Source organism: Salvelinus fontinalis, unplaced genomic scaffold, assembly GCF_029448725.1.
Source record: "Salvelinus fontinalis isolate EN_2023a unplaced genomic scaffold, ASM2944872v1 scaffold_0333, whole genome shotgun sequence".
In the NCBI taxonomy this organism is placed as follows: domain Eukaryota; kingdom Metazoa; phylum Chordata; class Actinopteri; order Salmoniformes; family Salmonidae; genus Salvelinus; species Salvelinus fontinalis.
The window spans coordinates 176,074-196,675 of record NW_026600542.1 but is presented as its reverse complement, the minus strand read 5'-3'; the positions used below and the strand labels follow the sequence as shown (position 1 = coordinate 196,675).

The 20,602-nt window shown below is 43.7% G+C and overlaps 3 protein-coding genes across 3 annotated transcripts; 2 read left to right on the top strand and 1 right to left on the bottom strand.

Moving 5' to 3' along the window:
* The first annotated feature begins 178 nt into the window (after positions 1–178).
* LOC129845660 (F-box/WD repeat-containing protein 9-like) lies at positions 179–8,920 on the top strand. The gene is made up of 8 exons (XM_055913530.1): positions 179–777; positions 1,042–1,175; positions 1,397–1,544; positions 1,869–2,919; positions 3,236–3,384; positions 6,069–6,272; positions 7,479–7,544; positions 7,680–8,920. Exons 2-8 carry the CDS (start codon positions 1,054–1,056, stop codon positions 7,752–7,754), a joined length of 1,815 nt encoding a protein of 604 aa, XP_055769505.1. The 5' UTR covers positions 179–777; positions 1,042–1,053; the 3' UTR covers positions 7,755–8,920.
* Positions 8,115–10,123, bottom strand: LOC129845662 (guanine nucleotide-binding protein G(I)/G(S)/G(O) subunit gamma-12-like). Its single transcript, XM_055913532.1, has 2 exons — positions 9,626–10,123; positions 8,115–9,314 (listed from the first exon to the last, which is right to left on the bottom strand). Exons 1-2 carry the CDS (start codon positions 9,716–9,718, stop codon positions 9,189–9,191), a joined length of 219 nt encoding a protein of 72 aa, XP_055769507.1. The 5' UTR covers positions 9,719–10,123; the 3' UTR covers positions 8,115–9,188.
* Positions 10,124–10,229: 106 nt separating this feature from the next.
* LOC129845661 (deoxyhypusine synthase-like) lies at positions 10,230–20,015 on the top strand. The gene is made up of 10 exons (XM_055913531.1): positions 10,230–10,335; positions 11,047–11,249; positions 11,838–11,987; positions 12,297–12,418; positions 14,573–14,669; positions 14,786–14,872; positions 15,271–15,376; positions 18,219–18,322; positions 18,848–18,973; positions 19,305–20,015. Exons 2-10 carry the CDS (start codon positions 11,052–11,054, stop codon positions 19,395–19,397), a joined length of 1,083 nt encoding a protein of 360 aa, XP_055769506.1. The 5' UTR covers positions 10,230–10,335; positions 11,047–11,051; the 3' UTR covers positions 19,398–20,015.
* The last annotated feature ends 587 nt before the right edge of the window (positions 20,016–20,602 follow it).

Here is a 20,602-nt window from a genome sequence, read left to right as displayed (position 1 = left end):
CCCCGTTCTTTATTGTAAACCATTGTCAAAACTGATCCTATGCTTTTTTTTTTTTTCTTAAATGAACAACACAATTTACAAAGCCAACAAACAGCTAGTGTACAAACAAATAGCCATACAAAAAAAAGAACAGATTGTGGTTTGTTTACATTTTAAGCTGATGACGAAATGTTGAATGCGCCGGAAAAGAAACCCTATTTGTTAGGGTCGTCGCGTCACCGGCAGTCATAAACCGTACCTATTTCTAGAATTTATCTTATTAAAATCTAATTTTAAACCTAACCTTAACCACACTGCTCACCTTAAATTGAGATCCAAATGCTCGTTTTTGGTTTTACGATACAGCTATCTAGCTAGTGGAAACCTAATTTGAATGAAGGATCAACTTCTTACAGTAGCTAGCAACTCATGTCTAACCGATTTCTTTGAAAGCCTGAGTTAGAGAAGAATAATTGGTCAGTGTTTTCTTTAAATGTGGAGGAGCTGGTTAGCACAGTTGTGAACTTGTACATGTGATCAGTTCCAGGATTACTCGCTTGATTGGCAAACAAGGCCATCTTGCAAGTTAGCGTGCTTGACACTGATAGTATAGTACCAGCCAACGCCCGGTAGCAACCGTCGCTGTCTAGCTGTTAGGCTTTTTCGTCTCGCACCGGGCTCATATTGAAAATATTCAGCATACAGTTTTTTAAAAAGGCATACGGGGACTGACTAAGGATACTGCTGTCAAATGAACTGTCTGTCAGACCTCCCCATAAGTGACATAGGGACTTGTGGGTAAGTGCCTCATCTAACTAGCTTGCTAGCATGTTACACTTGTTGCCTGTATCTGTCAAATTACTAGGGCAATTAACGTTATAAAGTTCCGTTCCCACTGGTGGTGTATAGATTTTAGTTTTTTTACTGTAGTTATTCCGTTTGTTAGCAATGAATGCACAATCATGACCCTATTGACAATTTGATTGTGCCAGTCATCAACGATAGACCGCCTTAGCTGAGAATCTGAAAATAAACTAAAATGTATGATGCACTCTCCTGCAGTAAGTGGAGTGGATGGCCGAGCCTCGGGTCACTGTGGGGCAAGATGAGGCAGGGGCTGGGAGAGGGGAGAAAGAAGCTAAATCGGCACCACTGAAACAGCCCTCCAATGAAGCCTCCAGGCCTGGACAGCTAGGGTTGGTACCTCTGATGGCCCTCACAACAGTCTTCCTGCTTTCAGAACAGTTCCATTATACTTAGTAGTGCACTAATGAGCACTGCTGGCTTGGTTTTGATGCGCCTGCAATAGTAGCTGGAACCGTGCTGGAAAAGACAATGTAACAATGTGTCAGCGCCTGTACAGTTTGGGTTGATACGGATGTGTAAGAAGGGTATAACACACTGTTCTTTTTCACAGGCTTCCCCCAGGCTCTCAGCTCCCTTCTGCTGAACCGAGCCCCTCCCCGTCTGCTGAAGGAAGCGGCTTGCTGTCGTTGCCGTGGGAGATGGTGGCTCGCATCGCCTCGCACCTCCCGGCACAGTGTGTCATCACGGTCCTGCCACAGGTGTGTGTCGGTGGACAGTGTCATACCTTTCCTGGATGCCGATCTGTTTCTGCTTTAGCTTGTCCAGCATGCCATTGACAACAGAATTGGCTAATGCCATAATAGACTGGAAACCATGCTAGGCTAGGGACATTTGAAAAAATAAACGATTGGGTTCTTTATCTATCTGACCTGTACTGGGCTGTCATGACCTGGTTACACATCCATCATAGCTGCTGGAACCATGATGGAAAGGATCTTGAGAAGATAACATTTCCAAGCCAGCCTAGTACTATTCAGGCCAGCCCTACAGTGTGAATCATGTCCATGTCTCTCCCTCTACAGGTGTGTCACGCCCTGGGAAATGTGGGTAAGGACAGCACGGCGTGGCAGTTGCGGGCACGCAGGCTAACTGGTCCCAGAGCTTCCTTCCCCGTGGGGCCACGGGACGGCTTCGACTGGCCCTCGGCCTGCCTGGAGATGGAGGAGCTGATCGCTTGCTGGACGGGCCAGGGGGAGAGGGCCGCCAGGGAGGCCGAGCAGGCAGAGAGGGAGAGAGAGGTGGAGAGGGCCCAGGAGAGGCAAAGGGATAGAGATGCCCTGGCAGAGGAAGGGATTGGAGAGTGGGAGGAGGTGGAAGAGGGCAGGCCCCAAGTGGATGAAGGGGTAGAGGAGGTGGGTCTTCAAGTGCAAGGCGTGATGGCGGTACCGTGGGATGGGGAGGAGTTGATGGAGGAGGGAGAGATGCAGCAAGATAGGGAAGGGGATCTACCGATGGGAGTTGGGGAGGGAGAGGAGAGACAGGAGGCTGCAGCCGAGGCCATGATGTTGGAGGAGGAGAGAGATGATGAACAAGGTGTCCTGGAGGCCATCGAGGTGGAGGAGAGAGTGGGAGTTTTGGCGGATAGAGACGGTCAAGATGACATAGCGGGCCCGAGATTGGGAACAGATGGGGAGAGAAACGGGTCCAGCCGTGCTCCCAGTCCTCCTCCAGCCCTGGAGCGCCTCTCGCTCCCCTCGGGACACATCGCTGAGGTCAACTCGGTCCTCTTGGTAGGGGGCGACGGGGCGGTGTGTGCCTCAGGCTCCCGGGACAGGAACGTGAACCTGTGGGACCTACGGGATGGGGGCTCCACGGGCAGGCTGCTCCATACACTGGGGGGCCAGGGCCTCTTCAGCACCCACAAAGGCTGGGTGTGGTGCCTGGCGGCCCGGGGACCCCTGCTGGCCTCGGGCTCCTTCGACAGCACAGTGAGGCTATGGGATCTGGGGGCCCAAGGGGCTGAGAGGGGCCTAATCAGGGCCCGGGCTGCCGTGCTCTGCCTGGCCCTCCCCCAGAAGGACGTGCTGCTGGCTGGCACCTACGACAAGAAGGTCAGCGTCTACGACACAAGAGGTGAGTGATTCATAAGATGGGTACTTGAAGTCTGTTCTACTAAATTAGATTGTCAGTCGATAAAAGTGAGCACAAACAATACTAATGGTTATTGTATAGAAATAGACTTACTGAGGGGTAATTGGACTAAGGGCCTTTACCCGCTAGTAATTATATTTCTATGTGTTATCCTTTGGTTGGCCAAATGGACTGCCCATTCGGAATATATCATCTGATTAGAGCAAATCCAGGAACTATCAATGGGTTTATGGAATTTGACAGACTAACATTGTCAGATGTCGCTGGAGGATGATGTCATGATCTGTCTGCGCTGCAGTGGCGGAGCCTCTGGTGAAGAGCCTACGTCTCCATAGCAACGCGGTGCTGTGCCTGGTAGCAGACGAGCAGTACATCCTATCTGGGAGTAAAGACCGCACTGTGGTCATCTACGACCGAAGAGCAGGGAAAACCCTACAGAAACTACAGGTATAAACACGCACACACACACTGTATAAAAATAGTATTAGATTGACAATTTACTGTTCATGTATTCCCCACACTTTGGGTTGCAAAGGGAGGGTATATTACTGGAGACTTTGAAAGTATTTTTGGGTACTTCAGGTCATCATGTGTAGACACAGATATAAAAATGAATTCTGTTATTTATTTATATATAATAATATTATACATACAGTACCAGTCAAAGGTTTGAACACACCTATTCATTCCATGGGTTTTCTTTATTTTTACTATTTTCTACATTGTAAAATAATAGTGAAGACCTCAAAACTATGAAATAACACATATGGAATCATGTAGTAACCAAAAAAGTGTAAAACAAATCAAAATATATTTTACATTTGAGATTCTTCAAAGTAGCCACCATTTGCCTTGATGACAGCTTTGCACACTCTTGGCATTCTCTCGACCAGCTTCAGCTGGAATGCTTTTCCAACAGTTTTGAAGGAGTTCCCACATATGCTGGACACTTGTTGGCTGCTTTTCCTTCACTCTGCGGTCCAACTCATGCCAAACCATCTCAATTGGGTTGAGGTCGGGTGATTGTGGAGGCCAGGTCATCTGATGCAGCACTCTGTCACTCTCCTTGGTCAAATAGCCCTTACACAGCCTGGAGGTGTGTTTTGGGTCATTGTCCTGTTGAAAAACAAATGATAGTCCCACTAAGAGCAAACCAGATGGGATGGCGTATCGCTGCCCAATGCCATGGTAGCCATGTTGTGTAAGTGTGCCTTGAATTCTAAATAAATTACTGACAGTGTCACCAGCAAAGCACCATCACACCACCTCCTCCATGCTCCACGGTGGGAACCACACATGCAGAGATCATCCGTTCACCTACTCTGCGTCTCACGAAGACACGGCAGTTGGACTCACCAGACCAAAGGACAGATTTCCACCTGTCTAATGTCCGTTGCTCGTGTTTCTTGGCCCAAGCAAGTCTCTTCTTCTTGTTGGTATCCTTTAGTAGTGGTTTCTTTGCAGCAATTTGACCACGAAGGCCTGATTCATACAGTCTCCTATGAACAGATGATGTTGATGTGTCTGTTACTTGAACTCCGTGAAGAATTTATTTGGGCTGCAATCTGGGGTGCAGTTAACGCTAATGAACTTATCCTCTGCAGCAGAGGTAACTCTGGGTCTTCCTTTCCTGTGGCGGTCCTCATGAGAGCCAGTTTCATCATAGTGCTTGATGGTTTTTGTGACTGTACTTGAAGAAACTTCCAAAGTTCTTGAAATGTTCTGTATTGACTGACCTTCATGTCTTAAAGAATTGATGGACTGTCATTTCTCTTTGGTTATTTGAGCTGTTCTTGCCATAATATGGACTTGATCTTTTACCAAATCTTATGTATACCACCCCTACCTTGTTACAACACTACTGATTGGCTCAAACGCATTAAGAAGGAAATAAATTCCACAAATTAACTTTGAACAAGGCACACCTGTTAATTTAAATGCATTCCAGGTGACTTCTTCATGAAGCTGGTTGAGAGAATGCCATGAGTGTGTAAAGCTGTAATCAAGGCAAAGGGTGGCTACTTAGAATCTTAAATACATTTAGATTTTTTTAACACTTGTTTTGGTTACAACATGATTCCATATTTATTATTTCATAGTTATGATGTATTCACTATTATTCTACAATGTAGAGCATATTAAAAATAAAGAAAAACCCTTGAATGAGTAGGTGTCTCCAAACTTATTTTTTTGTTTTTAATCCCATCCTTCGGCTACCCTCAACCCCTCCCATCTATATCTGAAGACCATCCATTCTATTTGCCATATGTTTTTAACTGTGCTGTTTCACAAAAGTTCTGAACCTATATGCATTTTACAGATACATAATATTTGACATTAGCTATGTTGTTTTTAGTCCAACCCTTCAGCTCCACTCAACCCCTCCCATCTATCTCTTAACTCTGTCCATATAGTTTTCAATTGTGCTGTGATGTTTCACAAAAGTTTTTAACCTTTCTATTCTCATAGTTTCTACAGATTGTAAATTAAAGAGTTTTTTTACTAAAAGTATTATATTACTGATTGATTGACTATGACTCTTCAAATCACCCAGCAGTGCTATTTGCAGGGTTAGCTCCAGGTAATTTTGCAATTTTTCAGCCATTCCTGAACCTGCGACCAAAAACAAGCTACATGTGGACAGTACCAAAACAAGTCATCTAATGATTCTGTCTCTTCACAGCAAAATGTGCAGAGCTGGAATGGTTGAATCGCCCATATATATAACATTCTACTGGTTGCAAGAATTTTGTATAATAATTAAAACATTCTACATTTTGAATCCGGTGTCGTTTTGCATATCAGTTCATAAACCATGTGCCATGGTTTTGGTACATCGAGAATCTCTTCCCAACTATTTTGCAATCTGTATGGCACAGCTGTCAAGTTTTTGGTCCTTAAATGAAACTGGTATACTTTTTTATTTATAAATATTTTCTTTAACTAATTTTGGTCTTTAATGCAGGGCCGACAGACAAGTTCCTTAATTTCTGACCCTTCCGCTTTGGCTGTTTTATCTTATTTGGTTCAACAATGACAGGATTTGGCAAGTCGGCACAAACAGATCCAGGACCAGGCTATAATATGTTAGTATGTGTGTCTTCATTCTGGTTTGTCTCCTCTCTTCCCAGCTGAGCTCCTATCTGCTGTCAATGTGCTACAGTGACAGTGAGGTGTGGGCGGGGGACAACCGGGGCATGCTCCATGCCTTCTCCATGCAGGCCGGTTTCTTCAAACCCATCTCCCAGTTTGACGTGGGACACACCTCACTGGTCACCGGCATCCACAGGTCCCCTGGGAGCCTCTACACCTGCTCCGCTGACCGCACCATCAAGGTACATCCTGTTAGCCTGGTTAAACCAGTCTGAATGCTGGGAAACAATGGTGGGCATGGCGTTCTTTCTGGTTTATGCCAGGCATACACTACACGATTTTGCCATGAATTCGCCACATTTTTGCTGTCCCAGATAAATTTTCATGATCGGGGTGTAATCTTATTCATTTGAACTAGGATCAGTACGTCGGGACTCGTGTAGTTTGTTTGAGCGGGTCAAGGACTCACCGATGATTGCTGTTCCATTCTCCAGACACCTGTCGGAGGTCACGATAATTTTTTGACGTCAGAAATGGTGATTGTGTATCTTGTAGTATGAGCAGTGCTACAACGCGATTGGGCAAGGACGGCTGCCAATAGCCAGAGCTTTCAGTATGTGAGACCAAAACAAAGAGGAAAGCAACATGCACCGTGTGGACCGTGGTGATGGTGATGTTTTACATGGCCCGGTGCCCCGGTTGGGCGGAGTTGGATTATTTTCTATCATTCCATTGGTCCTTAAGTGAAATCTCCACCCACCTGGGGCACTGGGCCATGCAAAACAAATTCCAGCAATATTATATCTGCGTCCTACCATGACAGAAACCTAAAAGAGAATTTCATATGATCATTATTTCATATTAAGTCCATATTCTGGGCCTCAGTCAGTCTTTTTAACAAATGTTTCTGCACATAATAATATGCACACTTGTAAAGCAGCTCACTGTTGCGCGTCAGCATTTTCTTCCTACGACAACCGAGAAATGCAGGGCTGGATCAGCTAGGGAATCATGGTGTAATGTGAGCACCCACGTCCCGGGGTTGAAGATGGGCGGAATAAAAGAACAGGTCCTAGTTAAGATTTAGAACTTGTGTAGTGTATACCCAGCATTAGCCAGGTTTACACCCTGGAACCCACTAGATTACAATGTCTTTATTGTCCATCCCAGGATGGTTATTTGTCTTTGGCATCACCATACAATAGTTATATTAACATATGTAGTAATATCTATTCAGCTCTGTTGTAATGGAATTCTGTTTGGGGGTTTTTAGATAAATGGATAGGCTACTTTATTGTCCTCCTAAGAGGAAAATAATTTTCACTGCCCATTCGGTTACAAAGAACATTAAACCATTATCAAAGAGCAAATGTGCATTGATGACATGAATGAACAAATCCATGTTTCTTCATTCCCTGTTCCTATCTTATCAACCATTCATCTTCCAGGTGCACCTCCCCTGTGCCCCTCCAAGGACGCTGTGCACACTGCACCACCAAGCAGGCGTCAATGGGGTGAGTCTCTCACATCACTTTTTTCTTTTGAGATTCTGATGGCTGATAGCCTCTCTCCTTAGCCTCCTACCTTGATCTGGTTGAAGAAAGATCTGTTTCACTCTCTCTCTGTCCTCTCTCTCGCTCTCTCTGTAGTTGAGTGTGGAAGCAGGAGTGCTGGCTATCGCATCAGGAGAAATGTGTGTGGAGGTGTGGAGGGCCAGAAGGTGAGGGGGGCCACACCCACCCTAATCTACTTACGTTCCTGAAGTGATGCAAGATGACTGACGTATAATGGTCTGTCGTTAAAATGATCAACTTTCTCATGCTGTGAGAATGTTGACGTGAAGGACCAGTGCTCTTAGCTTTACCCCAAAAACTATATACAAGCCCAACATATTTAGTGTGTCTGTGTGATTCCCCATGTATTTTATCAAAGAAAAGAACACACAAAAAGGCTTCCTTAACTAATGTAAAGAAATGTAAAAGAAAAAGCCCAAGATAATAACACTTCATGGTGTAGTGTAGTTCTGTCTGTGTGTCCCTGTGTTGTTGACCCAGCACTCGTTCAAAGATTTCACATAAACTGGATTTTAGCTTCAAGTGTATATTTGGGAGTTAATTTAAGGCACATCACCACTGAATGGTTTTAAACACTTGTACATGATTTGTTTTTTCAATGGGCTGATTTTAGCTTGTTGATAAAAATGAGGACATTCCGCCACCAGCATTCCAGACAGTTGGTCTCTAGAAAATAGATGAAGTATTTTTCTCTTTGACAATTGAAACAGATTCGGAAACACAATGTAAAGAATCAGTCAAGCCGTTCTGACGCACTGATTGTAAAGTATTTTGGTCTAACTGTCATAATGTGTGTAGTGGCGTTCTTATACTCAGTACCACAGCACTTGTTTGTCAATTACACTGTTTTGAGTTCTTCCTCGTTGTCATTCTCTCTTAGGGTAACTACTTTACCAACTCTTACCATGTTACGGAATGCTCTTTTTAATTTTTTTATTTAATTCTGCACTGTTGAGGAAAGCGCTGTACTGTTACACACGTGACAAAATAAACGTTGATTTTGATTTGAATCTGTAGCGTCCCAGCACCAACCTCGCTCAAGTGGCTCGTTTGAGTGCAAAACCCAATAGTACTGCATTGTTCACTAATTATTTCTTACAAGTTTTTCTTACACTGATAGTCTGAGGCAACAGTGTCTGTCCTTAGCAACAATCAATCTCCTTATCTGCGACCCCTCTTCACCTGCTGCAAGAGAGTCCTCTGACTGCATAAAAATACCCAAGTGATTCAGAGTTTGTAAATATGCTTTTGTGAATATGCTATGTGTGATTTCTTTTGTTATGAATAAAATGTTTACACTCAATCAATTCATTGTTTACCAGTGTACCTTGTGGTTCTGTAATGTCAAGAAGAAGATATAAACAGTTTGCTTTCCTTTGTTATTGAGACATTCCTAGACTGCAGGCCATATGCTGAAGTTACAGCATGACCAATACTGTACCAACCAGTCACTTTTTGCTTTAGCCAACATGTTAATGTCTTGTCTGGCATGAAGTAGGACATGTTGAAGTAGCCTGGCATCAAAATGTTTCACTGTTGTTGATGATGAAGCACTGTTGAATGCAGCACCAGAGAGCAGCCTTTCTACAGCAGGACACAGGTCTTCTTGTCTTTGAAGGGGTTGGAGGAGGCAGAGATGCCGGTGAGGAGGGGGTCACTGCGACTGTGCTCCTGACAGTACTGTACCAGCTGGGCAGCTGCTGTGGAGATCTGGGAGGAAGAAGTAAGGAACAGCCATCACTTAAAGCTTGTCTCAAAGCTGAGGTTATTGTACATTCAGAAGAAAGGTGATGCCCAATATACACAGAGTTACTGATGTGTCCTAAAACGAGGGTGGGGGTAAGTTCTCATTTTCCTTTATCCGTTCTGTATCAGACTGCTCTGCACTGCTCCCACAATTGATCTTATTTTTGAGTCATCAAATGAAAGTATTGATCAACAAAATTGTCATTCTCCAAATTAATTTGAAATTCTACTTCCAACTAATTCATTACACACAGGCTACTTTAGTGTACTCTCACCTTGATCCTCTCCATGCTTGCCTCCACTCGTAGTTGTTCCACAGTCCTCCGTGCCTGCATCACACTGTTATTGCTGCACACCTTCTCTGACATCCCCCTCCTCCAGAGAGACTCCCACTTTTAGTCCCAGACAGCAAGCTGAAACTCCACTTCTTTCCACTCCAAAGTGAGAGAAAATAAATTAATGGAATTGCAATCAATTGTTGAGAGTTGAAAATGTAAAACCTGCTGAACACACAGAAACCTGTTCCACCTCCAAATATGGATTTAGATTTGAAATAATAATGGAAAAGTTACTGTTATACTCTTAACACTAGGCTATGTGAGCCTACGTCCAACCGAGGTCCCAATTTCTGTCAGAGTGGCATCTGGCCTCCCTTTTTAACTTCTGGTTTCCCCCTCTGCTCTTTGTTGTTACTGTGGAGGCCACTTCAAAGCTGCTGTGATGTGTGTCAGGTTTAAAGGTTACACACACAGTCCTGGAAATGTCACATCAACATCACACATCCCTCACTGATGATAAAAGAGACTGGAGGGAGCAGGGAGAACAGGTGTGTGTGAGTGGTTGGGTGACCCACATAATGATAAGCATAGGAAGGATGCAAACAGAACACAATCTTTCACCAGAATGCGTTGCTACGTTTGAACCTTTGCACTTTCCGTAGTTGTTTCATGTGCTGCATGGGGAATGTCAGAGCGCTAGACCTGTGGTGTGTTGCTAATGTTTTGTCTGTCTTTATACAATGATACCTTTTTAGTTTCAGCATTCTCTAATTCAAAAAAAAGTTATGTTGCTTCATTTGTCAGTGCGTGTAATTGTTTTTAAGCCAATAGAGAATGGATAGCTAGCTAGCTAGCTAGTTGCAAGCCAGGCAGCCAGCAGGTATTGGAGTGTTAGTTGCTAACTAACGTCTGCTATACTTGCTATGCTTTGATCTCGGTGTCATGAAATGTGCTGAATGATGACGTTAGAATGCTGTCTCTATAAGTTGCTACTAAGCACAATACAAGGCATGATCATAATATTGTTGCTTGCCACCAGCTATACAGTAGAATCAGAATGATTCAGGGAGTTGACAGTTGATTTCGCTAACTTACTGTAGGGAGTTGACAGTTGATTTAGCTAGCTACTGTAGGGAGTTGACAGTTGATTTAGCTAGCTACTGTAGGGAGTTGACAGTTGATTTAGCTAGCTACTGTAGGGAGTTGACAGTTGATTTAAGGAGTTGATAATGGTGCTGACACTTTGCAAACCTTTTCAACATGAACTACAGGATTCCAGCTGTCAGATCATTTTGCTTGTAGATTTTCTAGGTTGAAAACCACAAACTATCTTTGCAGACACTTAGGTAAAATGAATGTTCAGCACTCTTTATTCAACCGTTGCATACCCTTTTGATTTGCTTCCTTGTGTTTGACAGACGGCATGGCGGAACAACACGCCCCCTTCGTGGCCATGGATGCGGTGCTGATGCCCAGCACGGCCCTCCCAGACGACATGCCCCGTATCAAGGGCTATGACTTCAACCAGGGAGTGGACCACCGTGCCCTGCTCCAGTCCTTCCTCACCACAGGCTTCCAGGCTAGCAGCGTGGCCCATGCCATACAGGAGATCAACAAGATGGTGAGACTCACAGGATTCCAGGCTAGATGGCCTAACTGATATGCTCAGTAAAACTATGGTGAACGGAGCATAAAAGGTTGTATTCCAGACTAGATGACATCATCCATCTCTAGAGGTTTAGGGAGTTGAGATGCCTTCTCAGAGCCTGGTCCCAGATCTGTTTGTGTTGTCTTGACAACTCACAATGACCATAGGAGTTGACAACACAGCACAAACAGATTTGAGAGCAGGCTAGTGTTGTCATTGGGTCAGAGGATGTCCCGCTCTGTGTAGGAGTTGATCTAGAATCAGCTGACCTAAGATCAGTGTACAGGGGAGAACTAGGGATCCTACTCGAAACATCCCAGGACGTATAAGGGGATAAGATGCCTAGTAATTGGGGATGTGGAGAGTTATGTTAGCATCTGAGTTGTTGCCATTTATGTAGACATACAGCATTCCTTGTCTGATTCTAGGCCTTGCTTTTTGGGGGATTGGGAGAGGAATAAGAAGAGGGAGAAATGTTTAAACCCCTTTATTAGAGAGAGCTTTTATCATACTGTATGTGGTCTATATTTCTCTTTTTCTGTCATCTATTTATAACCACAGATTGAGAAGCGTCTGGAGCCGCTGGAGGAAGAGGAAGGATGCGGCTCCTCCCCTTCCCACTCGGGCTGTACCATCTTCCTGGGGTACACCTCCAACCTCATCAGCTCTGGAGTGAGGGAGTCTATCCGCTACCTGGCACAGCACAAAATGGTACAGTCCTAAACAACAACCCACCCTCGTGTGTCAAATTCCAGTCCTCCAGCGCTCAGTGTCTGCTGGCTGTCATTCCTCACTTGTACTTGATCAATTAAGGTGTTTGATTAGTAGGAGCTGCCCCCACCTGGTTATCTAGGTCTTAATTGGACACCTATTGAAAATAAAAACCAGCAGAGACTGCAGCCCTCCAGGAATTAAGTTTGACACCCCTGCAGCATAAACACTCACTTCAAGATGCCAGTGCATATAGGGGATCATATACACTAGTAAAATGCTACATGTGTTTGTGGACCTTCCTAACAGGTGGACGTGATAGTGAGTACAGCGGGGGGAGTCGAGGAGGATTTCATCAAGTGTCTGGCCCCCACCTACCTGGGGGAGTTCAGCCTGTCTGGCAAGGAGCTGAGACAGAGAGGCATCAACAGGTAGAGCACTATCACCTCTACTATGGATCACAGATCATAATACAATTAAGCAGTAAGGCACAAGGGGGTGTGGTATATGGTCAATATACCACTGCTAAGGGCTGTTCTTATGAATGATGCAACGTGGAGTGCCTGGATACAGCCCTTAGTCGTGGTATATTGGCCATATTTAAAAAAATATTTTTTATAATAGTAATAATTTCACCTTTATTAAACCAGGTAGGCCAGTTGAGAACAAGTTCTCATTTACAACTACGACCTGGCCAAGATAAAGCAAGCAGTGCGACAAAAACAACACAGAGTTACACATGAGATTAACAAACGTACAGTCAATAACACAATAGAAAAATCTATGTACAGTGTGTGCAAATGTAGTAATGTAGTAAATAGGCCACACAGATGAAATAATTACAATTTAGCATTAACACTGGAGTGATAGATGTGCAGATGATGATGTGCAAGTAGAGATACTGGGGTGCAAAAGAGCAAAAACATTTATAAATTACAATATGGGGATGTGCTATTTACAGATGGGGTGTGTACAGGTACAGTGATCGGTAAGCTGCTCTGACAGCTGATGCTTTAAGTTAGAGAGGGATATATAAGTCCAGCTTCAGTGATTTTTGCAATTCGCTCCAATCATTGGCAGCAGAGAACTGGAAGGAAAGGCAGCTAAAGCAGGTGTTGGCTTTGGGGATGACCAGTGAAATATACCTGCTGGAGCGCGTGCTATGGGTGGGTGTTGCTATGGTGACCAGTGAGCTGAGATAAGGCGTGGCTTTACCTAGCAAAGACTTATCGATGACCTGGAGCCAGTGGGTTTGGCGACGAATATGTAGTGAGGGCCAGCCAACGAGAGCTTACAGGTCGCAGTGGTGGGTAGTATATGGGGTTTTGGTGACAAAACGGATGGCACTGTGATAGACTACATTCAATTTGCTGAGTAGAGTGTTGGAGGCTATTTTGTAAATGACATCGCCGAAGTCAAGGATCGGTTTTACGAGGGTATGTTTGGCAGCATGAGTGAAGGAGGCTTTGTTGCGAAATAGGAAGCTGATTCTAGATTTAATTTTGGATTGGTGATGCTTAATGTGAGTCTGGAAAGAGAGTTTACAGTCTAACCAGACACCTAGGTATTTGTAGTTGTCCACATATTCTAAGTCAGAACCGTCCAGCGTAGTGATGCTAGTCGGGCGGGCAGGTGCAGGCAGCAATCGGTTGAAGAGCATGCATTTAGTTTTACTAGCATTTAAAAGCATTTGGAGGCCACGGAAAGAGAGTTGTATGGCATTGAAGCTCGTTTGGAGGTTTGTTAACGCAGTGTCCAAAGAAGGGCCAGAAGTATACAGAATGGTGTCGTCTGCGTGGAGGTGGATCAGAGAATCACCAGCAGCGAGAGCGACATCATTGATATAAAGAGAAAAGAGTCGGCCTGAGAATTGAACCCTGTGGCACCCCCATAGAGACTGCCAGAGGTCCGGACAACAGGCCCTCAGAGTTCAGTGTGTCAAATCGATCTGAGAAGTAGTTGGTGAAGCAGGCGAGGCAGTCATTTGAGAAGCCAAGGCTATTGAGAGTCGAAAGCCTTGGCCAGGTCGATGAAGACGGCTGCACAGTACTGTCTTTTATCGATAACGTTTAGGACCTTGAGCGCGGCTGATGTGCACACATGACCAGCTCAGAAACCAGATTGCATAGTGGAGAAGGTATGATGGGATTCGAATGGTCGGTGATCTGTTTGTTAACTTTGCTTTTGAAGATTTTAGAAAGGCAGGGCAGGATGGATATAGGTCTATAATAGTTTGGGTCTAGAATGTCTCCCCCTTTTAAGAGGGGGAGGACTGTGGTCGTTTTCCAATCTTTGGGGATCGCAGACTTTACGAAAGAGAGGTTGAACAGGCTAGTAATAGGGGTTCCAACAATTTCGGTGGATAATTTTAGAAAGAGGGTGATGTGGTAGAGAAAAAGCAGTCCGACATGTTCTGGGTTGATATCGCGCTGTGCAGACTGGCAGGTATTGACCGAGCTGAAGCTGGCTGGTGTCTGAGTTAACGGTGAAGAGGGCTCGAACCACCCAGTTATTATTGTAGGTGCTGTCTAATACACTAAATTGTCATTAATCTTTTCTCCTCTCCACTCTCGCTCTCTTTCTAGGATAGGTAACCTCCTGGTACCTAATGATAACTACTGTAAGTTTGAGGACTGGCTGATGCCCATTCTGGACCAGATGGTGCAGGAGCAGAAAGATGAGGTGAGCTAATTTAACCCTTCGTACAGGAAAGGTCATCTTCAGTATCTGTGTCTGGGTTGTATTCATTGGGGTGGTATTGTCACATTCTATTGACCTTTGACCTCTTAACCTTTTAGGGCACCCACTGGACCCCGTCCAAGATGATCCACCGTCTGGGCAAAGAGATCAACAACCCAGAGTCTGTCTACTACTGGGCCTATAAGGTGAGGACTGGAGGGGCTCACTGTTCTCATCAGCCTGTCCTTGATATAAAACAGGAGATATCAGTGGAATGAATTGAAACTAGTGCTCTTTGTTCTCTCTCTCCATTTGTGAAGTATCTTTATCATTCCCCTCTCTAAACTCACCAGTATAACGTACAGTAGGGGGCTCAAGCCCCTCATTGGCCTCACCTTACACTATCACAATGACCTCTACAAGGTTAACGGATCATAATATTATTGTTCATATTTGTTGCTGTATCAGTTGTTTGTGGGTGCTGTCTAATACACTAAATTGTCATTCACATTTTCTCTCTCTGCCTCCCTCCCTCCCTGTAGCCCTCATTGAGTTATAATAGGCTGTGTTCATATAATCAATAGATGTTCAACCTCTGTTGCAGAATGACATCCCAGTGTTCAGCCCTGCTCTGACAGATGGATCCATTGGGGACATGATCTATTTCCACTCATATAAAAACCCTGGGCTGGTGCTGGATATAGTAGATGGTAAGAGAGAGAGGAGACATGAGGACTGGGGTTCTGTCTATGTACATTTCAAATTTTGTCATCCATGGCGACTGACCGAAGCAATAAGGAATAAATGCCTTGCTCAATGGCACATCGACCAATTTCTCACCTTGTCGTGTCAGGGATTCAAACCTTTCGGTTACTGGCCCAAAGCTCTACCCTCTAGCTGCTGCCAGTTCTTTCCTTTGGTAATGTGAGACCACAAACTTGCCTTGATTTACATTGTAACTACAGTTTAAGTCGGAAGTTCACATACACTTAGGTTGGAGTCATTAAAACTCATTTTTCAACCACTCCACAAATTTCTTGTTAACAAACTATAGTTTTGGCAAGTCGGTTAGGACATCTACTTTGTGCATGACACAAGTCATTTTTCCAACAATCGTTTACGGACAGATTATTTCACTTGTAATTCACTGTATCACAATTCCAGTGGGTCAGAAGTTTACATACACTAAGTTGACTGTGCCTTTATACAGCTTGGAAAATTCCAGAAAATTATGTAATGGCTTTAGAAGCTTCTGATAGGCTAATTGAGATAATTTGAGTCAATTGGAGGTGTACCTGTGGATGTATTTCAAGGCCTACCTTCAAACTCAGTGCCTCTTTGCTTGACATCATGGGAAAATCAAAAGAAATCAGCCAAGACCCCAAAATTCATTAAAAAAAAAAAATCAAATCAAATTTCAAATCAACCAGATCTCCACAAGTCTGGTTCATCCTTGGGAGCAAATTCCAAATGCCTGAAGGTACCACGTTCATCTGTACAAACAATAGTACGCAAGTATAAACACCATGGGACCATGCAGCCGTCATACCGCTCAGGAAGGAGATGCGTTCTGTCTCCTAGAGATTAACATACTTTGGTGCGAAAAGTACAAATCAATCCCAGAACAACAGCAAAGGACCTTGTGAAGATGCTGGAGGAATCACGTACAAAGTATCTATATCCACAGTAAAACGAGTCCTATATTGACATAACCTGAAAAGCCGCTCAGCAAGGCAGAAGCCACTGCTCCTAAACCACCATAAAAAAGTCAGACGACGGTTTGCACCTGCACATGGGGACAAAGATCGTACTTTTTGGAGATATGTCCTCTGGTCTGATGAAACAAAAATAGAACTGTTTGGCCATAATGACCATCGCTATGTTTGGAGGAAGAAGGGGAAGGCTTGCAAGCCGAAGAACACCATCCCAACCGTGAAGCACGGGGGTGGCAGCAGCATGTGGTGTGATTGCTTTGCTGTAGAAGGGACTGGTGCACTTCACAAACTAGATGGCATCATGAGGCAGGAAAAGTATGCGGATATATTGAAGCAACATCTCAAGACATCAGTCAGGAAGTTAAAGCTTGGTCGCAAATGGGTCTTTCTAATGGACAATGACCCCAAGCATACTTCCAAAGTTGTGGCAAAATGGCTTAAGGACAACAAAGTCAAGGTGGCCATCACAAAGCCCTGACCTCAATACTGTAGAACATTTGTGTGCAGAACTGAAAAAGTGTGTGCAAGCAAGGAAGCCTACAAACCTGACTCAGTTACACCAGCTCTGTCAGGAGGAATGGGCCAAAATTCACCCAACTTATTGTGGGAAGCTTGTGGAAGGCTACCCGAAACGTTTGACCCAAGTTAAACAATTTAAAGGCAATGCTACCAAAAACTAATTGAGTGTATGTAAACTTCTGACCCACTGGGAATTTGATTTAAATTAAATAAAAGCTGAAATGAATCATTCTCTACTATTATTCTGACATTTCACATTCTTAAAATAAAGTGGTGATCCTAACTGACCTAAGACAAGGAATTTTTACTAGGATTAAATGTCAGGAATTGTGAAAAACTGAGTTTAAATTTATTTGGCTAAGGTGTATGTAAACTTCCGACTTCAACTGTACATATCTCATCCACCACAAACTTGGTGACATTCATTCCAGATATCTATGCACTCAATAGTATATGTCACTGTTTTGGTGCTTGGTTTTGTAGTTAAAGGGTGGTGTGCTTGGTTTTGTAGTTGAAGGGTGGTGTGCTTGGTTTTGTAGTTGAAGGGTGGTGTGCTTGGTTTTGTAGTTGAAGGGTGGTGTGCTTGGTTTTGTAGTTGAAGGGTGGTGTGCTTGGTTTTGTAGTTGAAGGGTGGTGTGCTCGGTTTTGTAGTTGAAGGGTGGTGTGCTCGGTTTTGTAGTTGAAGGGTGGTGTGCTTGGTTTTGTAGTTGAAGGGTGGTGTGCTTGGTTTTGTAGTTGAAGGGTGGTGTGCTCGGTTTTGTAGTTGAAGGGTGGTGTGCTTGGTTTTGTAGTTGAAGGGTGGTGTGCTTGGTTTTGTAGTTGAAGGGTGGTGTGCTTGGTTTTGTAGTTGAAGGGTGGTGTGCTTGGTTTTGTAGTTGAAGGGTGGTGTGCTTGGTTTTGTAGTTGAAGGGTGGTGTGCTCGGTTTTGTAGTTGAAGGGTGGTGTGCTTGGTTTTGTAGTTGAAGGGTGGTGTGCTCGGTTTTGTAGTTGAAGGGTGGTGTGCTCGGTTTTGTAGTTGAAGGGTGGTGTGCTTGGTTTTGTAGTTGAAGGGTGGTGTGCTTGGTTTTGTAGTTGAAGGGTGGTGTGCTTGGTTTTGTAGTTGAAGGGTGGTGTGCTCGGTTTTGTAGTTGAAGGGTGGTGTGCTTGGTTTTGTAGTTGAAGGGTGGTGTGCTTGGTTTTGTAGTTGAAGGGTGGTGTGCTTGGTTTTGTAGTTGAAGGGTGGTGTGCTTGGTTTTGTAGTTGAAGGGTGGTGTGCTTGGTTTTGTAGTTGAAGGGTGGTGTGTAATGTATTGTGCTGATAACATGGTCTGTGTTGTAGATATCCGCAGGTTGAACAGCAAGGCAGTGTTTGCCAAACGGACAGGGATGATTATTCTGGGTGGCGGCCTGGTCAAACACCATATAGCCAATGCCAATCTGATGGTAAGTAACTACTATTACTACTACTATAAAATGTTCTCTATGATCATATTCCTTAATTATAATGTGGGTGTAAATTATGAACTGTTCAATTCACCTATTTTCCTATCATTTTGTGCTGTCGCATTTCACCAGTTAGAAAGTTGACGTGCTTAGCAGTGTTGGGGAGTAGTACATGACATGTAGTTCAACTAGTAATGTAATTACATTTGACAGTAGCTTGGTGGTAGTTGAACTACATTCAAATCTTGGTCGTGTTTCCAGTAGTTAATGACTTAGCTAAACCGCTACATCGCAAACTACTGGAACTACTGTTCTTGCAATTTGTAGTCTAGGACATTTCAGATTGAGATATTATAGTTTATCATGTAGTAGTTTGGATGTAGTGAACTACATTTTCAAAGTAGTTGGTAGCTTGGTAAACTATATTTTCAGAGTAGCTTCCCCAACACGGGTGTTTAGCAACCGTAACTAAACAACCAGGTCAAACCATCTCATTATAATGTAACCCCCCCCTCCCTCCCTCAGAGGAATGGAGCGGACTATGCAGTGTTTGTGAACACTGGGCAGGAGTTTGATGGTTCAGACTCAGGGGCCAGGCCTGATGAGGCAGTGTCTTGGGGGAAGATCCGCATGGATGCCAAGCCAGTCAAGGTAACTCACCCACCAGCTATCTTATCCCCAGTCTGAAGGTTAATGGATGGAATAGAAAATAATCTAACTTTATTAGCCACCCGAAGATGGAAATGTGCTTTTGGCCTCACCTTACACTTTCACTTCATCTATATTAGTGTAACTCAGGGTCAAGCAGGAGAGCAGTGCCCCCAGAACTCTTGATAGATGCATTAGATCGACCAAAGATAAAACACAAACTCACGTTGAACCTTTTCCAGTGGCTCTTTCCATTCCCATCTCCAGAAATGTCTCTTAGAAGCCTAAATATACAGATCTCTGTTTCCTTTCTGTGTTTTGTTTCTCTCTCCAGGTGTACGCTGATGCTTCCATAGTCTTCCCACTGCTGGTAGCTGAGACGTTTGCCCACCATGCTGACAAGCTGATTCCTGACAAGTTAGAATAACCAAACTAACCAAGGTGTGTCCACTCCACACTAAAAGGAATAATCCACAAAAAAAAAAAAAATCGTTTTGTTTCATTAGTCAACTGTTGATACAGTCCCAAAATGTTTTTCATGTAAGCAATCAAGTTTTCAAGATATAGAACTTTAAAGGTCACTTGCCACACCATCATGATAATGCATCATATGACAGTGATCTCTCTCTGCGTCTATTTTTAGACATGATGTTCTGTTTACGGACTTCTCCCTCCATTATTTCAGAAATAAGTATTTGCTACGGGGTACATTTAGCGTAGCGTAAGTGTTTTTGTTGTTGAATGACGTGAATTGCCATGTACCAATGCGTTGTTTGTGTACATGCGTGTGTATGCGTGCATACTGGCACGTTTGAGAATGACATTGCTGAGTGAGACATTACTATATGGTAAACTTATAAGATATGTGATTTTTTTAAGTTAGTGAGAGGGTCTTTTTATGGGAGCATGCACTGTTATTCAAAGAAACCTGAGGTGAAATGTATTTATTAACTAGTACCTACTCATGTATATCTGAAAATGTAAATGAATAAAAACAACCTCAATGTTTCCATTATTACAGAATAAAACATCTGATGTTGTCTTACTACCTCTTGTTTTCTTCTCAAAAACGATGTTCAGCAATGCTGTAGTACCTGAAATGACCATAAGGGGTCTCCCCTGCCTCACCCACATATACAATAGTCCTTGACTGAAACTCTTCTAGCTCCAGTGCTATCATCTCTGACAGTGATCTGGAGGCATTAGCTACCATTGTGCACATGGATGTACTTGCCAATCAGTCAGGATGTTTATACTTTACATGAATCAGCATCATGTGAGCAAATCTACAGCTGAGTACAGGTAGCTCAAGTCTGATATTTTGCCCAAATATTGTAGAAAGAGCTGATCGGTCAAAAGACCAACAAGTGTAGAAAAAATAAATCTGAATTGGGCAGCCCACTTTTGTTGTGCAGCGTTATACTTTGTTTTATTGAACCTTTATTTAACTAGGCAAGTCACTTAAGAACAAATTCTTATTTACAATGACGGCCTACCAATAGGCAAAAAGCCTCCTGCAGGGATGGAGGCTGGGATTAAAGATAAAAATGAATAAAAATATAGGACAAAACACACATCATGACAAGAGACAACACTACATAAAGAAAAACCTAAGACAACAACAGTATGGCA

What these genes read in the sequence shown, in the direction of transcription:
- LOC129845660 (XM_055913530.1), top strand. Translation starts at nt 1,054, where the DNA reads ATGGCCGAGCCTCGGGTCACTGTGGGGCAAGATGAGGCAGGGGCTGGG. An exon ending in CCGCTGACCGCACCATCAAG is followed by an intron (nt 6,273 to 7,478) that starts GTACATCCTGTT and finishes TTCATCTTCCAG; the next exon opens with GTGCACCTCCCCTGTGCCCC. An exon ending in ACCAAGCAGGCGTCAATGGG is followed by an intron (nt 7,545 to 7,679) that starts GTGAGTCTCTCA and finishes CTCTCTCTGTAG; the next exon opens with TTGAGTGTGGAAGCAGGAGT.
- LOC129845662 (XM_055913532.1), bottom strand. Translation starts at nt 9,718, where the DNA reads ATGTCAGAGAAGGTGTGCAGCAATAACAGTGTGATGCAGGCACGGAGG. An exon ending in CAAGCATGGAGAGGATCAAG is followed by an intron (nt 9,315 to 9,625) that starts GTGAGAGTACAC and finishes TCTTCCTCCCAG; the next exon opens with ATCTCCACAGCAGCTGCCCA.
- LOC129845661 (XM_055913531.1), top strand. Translation starts at nt 11,052, where the DNA reads ATGGCGGAACAACACGCCCCCTTCGTGGCCATGGATGCGGTGCTGATG. An exon ending in TACAGGAGATCAACAAGATG is followed by an intron (nt 11,250 to 11,837) that starts GTGAGACTCACA and finishes TTATAACCACAG; the next exon opens with ATTGAGAAGCGTCTGGAGCC. An exon ending in ACCTGGCACAGCACAAAATG is followed by an intron (nt 11,988 to 12,296) that starts GTACAGTCCTAA and finishes CCTTCCTAACAG; the next exon opens with GTGGACGTGATAGTGAGTAC.